Here is a 2,732-nt window from a genome sequence, read left to right as displayed (position 1 = left end):
TATATATATATATATTAATGTTTGCTTTATGTTCAGTTATAATAAAAACAATTTGACATTAATCTGATGGGTTACTCTATACTTTTGTAGAGTACAAATTTATTACTCTTATAAAAGAATGTTGTTGACAGTGACTTTGAAGTTTGAGCCATCTAAGTCCAATGATGGCATAACTGGCTGAAACTTCGAAATCACTGTCAACAACATTCTTGTATGAGAAGTTTATATATATATAATATATACACACCCAGTCAGATATTTAAGAAAAGAAAGAAGTAATGAAACAATACTTCAACTGCCAAAGATACACCATTGAAAGTTTTAAAATGTACAGATTTTTGAAGGTTTATTAAATATGGAAATTAACAAATGAATATTTACAATGGAAATATAAGGATTTTCGTTGTTAATATGAGATGAAATATTGTTGTTAGTATTATTATTAGTAGTTGTGATAGTAAGTTGGAATTAAGTTTTTATGTACACTAAAAATATTTTAGTATAGAACAGAAAAAATGTCTCAACAAAACTTACATATATAATAAAAAAAAAATTAAATAAATATTTCAATATGTTCGCAAGGATTGGGGAATAAAAGGTAAGAAACCTAGTAACACACAATTTTAACCTGGTTTTTTGCTATATCAGTTCATTTATGTAATATAATTTATGCTCTTACAAACAAGAGATAGGGAAAATGAGATTTATTTACCATACCTTGGTAAATGTAGAAGCAGAATATATATTTACATAAGCTTTTGAAAAGAAAAATTATTTTAATTTATAATATCAATGATAAGTAATTAAAAACAAGTCATGACCATGACTTCAGCAACCAATGTCATTCAACTATTATATACAAAGTGAACTTATTTGAAATGAAGAGTAAGACAGTGCACACATTGTCAGTTGACGTGGCTACAATGTGAATAACTGTAAATTTATCCGTCATGTAATGGCTAGGGAGATCAAAGGAAGAGAGGTTATTAATTTGGAAAACTATTGAGATGTTTTGTCTAATCATTAGTGAATGATGTTTGCTGTTAATTAATTTGTTTTTAAAAAAATGTTAAAAGCATTTCTGCAACAAAAAAAAACTTTTAAAAAGTGGTATCAAATGATAAATTAATTAACTATGGAAAACCCAAATCATAAACTAAACTAAATTTTCCAAACAAAAACAAAATTAAATCATGAATACATTCATACATGACTGCTACATGTCATTCTGTCAAACTTTTTAATGAAGGCGGACTGTTACAGTTTGTCAATGACGTTTAGGCCAACCAAACTTGCCACCAAGTAAACTACTGTCATAGTGAACATGTAGTTTAGAGTGAAAAACATGAAAACTGCTGAGAATTTCTCGCTCAATTTTACGAAAATATTTACGAGGTGTAAAGCCACTCCGAAGAGACCTGGCCAGAGTTATTAATCTTGGTCGAAACTTAGCTTCAGACATGAATTTCTTAAAGAATTCAATACGGGAAAAGACTTCCTGTTGTTGTAATGAATGAAGATGCCGAATACTGTTATTCAAAATACTCCCACCAAGACAAAGCTGAAAGTGGTATTCCCAATTCAGTGGCTTAGGAAGTGGAGTAAAACAAAAGCCAACTTCACGTATGGCGAGTAACTGTTTCTCTTTCAATGATGCTAACTTTACAGCAAATTTTTCTAAATACTTTGTAGCAACTTTTTTCTTACAAGACAGGGCAGGAGACAGTGATGACAAAGGTTTAGTAAACATATGTATAACAGATGAGAAATTGTGGCTCATGGGAAATTTGGAACAATTTTCTGGCTTCTTTTTCATACAAAAATGCCGTCGTCGTTTGGAAATTTCAAAGATTATCTTAGACAAAACATTGTCTGCTTTTGTTTCATCTTTCATTACTTTTGGGCATATTATTCGCTGAACTTCTCTGTTTATAGATGTTATATTAGCTACAGTCAAACCTGTAGCAAGAAGTGGAGCAAAAGAGAGTTCATAACCGATATATTCTTCATCAATGTCTAGTATAACATTCTCTTCTTTTTGAATCAGCTTGCCATTCTGTAGTGACTGCAAAGCTAAGTCTTCACGAATCTTCTCGATTTTGGCATAACGTTTAATATGACATTGAGTGTGAGGAATAGATTTCTCTGTGAATGGTGATTTGTTTCCATGTTGTGCAAAGCAAGTTTTTACACCTCTCTTTGAATAACTAATACAAAAGCAGATGGCTGATGTCTTTCCTGGAAGTTTCTTAGCATAATCTCTTGTTGCCCTTCCAAAATATACAAAGACAATGCTGTGGGTTTTTATATGGTTCTTTGTGTCCCATTTTGGCCACACCCATATAGAATGATTGTAGAGACCAGAAATAAGTGCAGACTGTAAATGAGAAAAAAAATAAATAAATGAGAAAAATACAAAATGAAAAACTTTTTAAAGACAAGAAAAATAAAGTATTCATTTCATAAAGTGATGATCAACCTTGTTTCAGTATCTAATGTATTCTATTTAGATGTGCACTTTCAGTTGTATTCATATTCAATTTAGTAAAAAAAATAATAATATTATTTCTTGGAAATCATTATCATTTTATCTTTTTAATTAGAATTAAAATCATATAATTCATTGAGGTGAATTTATATCAGTTCATTTATGTATATATACATATAAATATATAAATATATATATATATATAAGTATACATATAAATATATACAAATATATACATATATAA

At 29.1% G+C, this 2,732-nt stretch overlaps 2 protein-coding genes across 3 annotated transcripts in view; one reads left to right on the top strand and one right to left on the bottom strand.

The window, feature by feature from the left end:
- LOC106868486 (LIM domain-binding protein 3) overlaps positions 1-2,732 on the top strand; it is a 366,710-nt gene that overhangs the window by 330,146 nt on the left and 33,832 nt on the right. The gene's annotated exons all lie outside the window — the stretch shown is intronic.
- The window catches only part of LOC106873836 (uncharacterized), a 32,705-nt gene continuing 29,983 nt past the window's right edge, over positions 11-2,732 (bottom strand). Inside the window, exon 4 of the mRNA XM_014921345.2 lies at positions 11-2,377. Within this exon, the coding sequence (XP_014776831.1) occupies positions 1,268-2,377 (1,110 nt within the window). The 3' untranslated portion in view covers positions 11-1,267. The remainder of the gene's footprint in view (positions 2,378-2,732) is intronic.

This window comes from Octopus bimaculoides, chromosome 7, assembly GCF_001194135.2.
Source record: "Octopus bimaculoides isolate UCB-OBI-ISO-001 chromosome 7, ASM119413v2, whole genome shotgun sequence".
NCBI lineage: Eukaryota > Metazoa > Mollusca > Cephalopoda > Octopoda > Octopodidae > Octopus > Octopus bimaculoides.
Note: the sequence above shows the minus strand (reverse complement) of the source record. Positions and strands in the feature narration are given on the sequence as shown.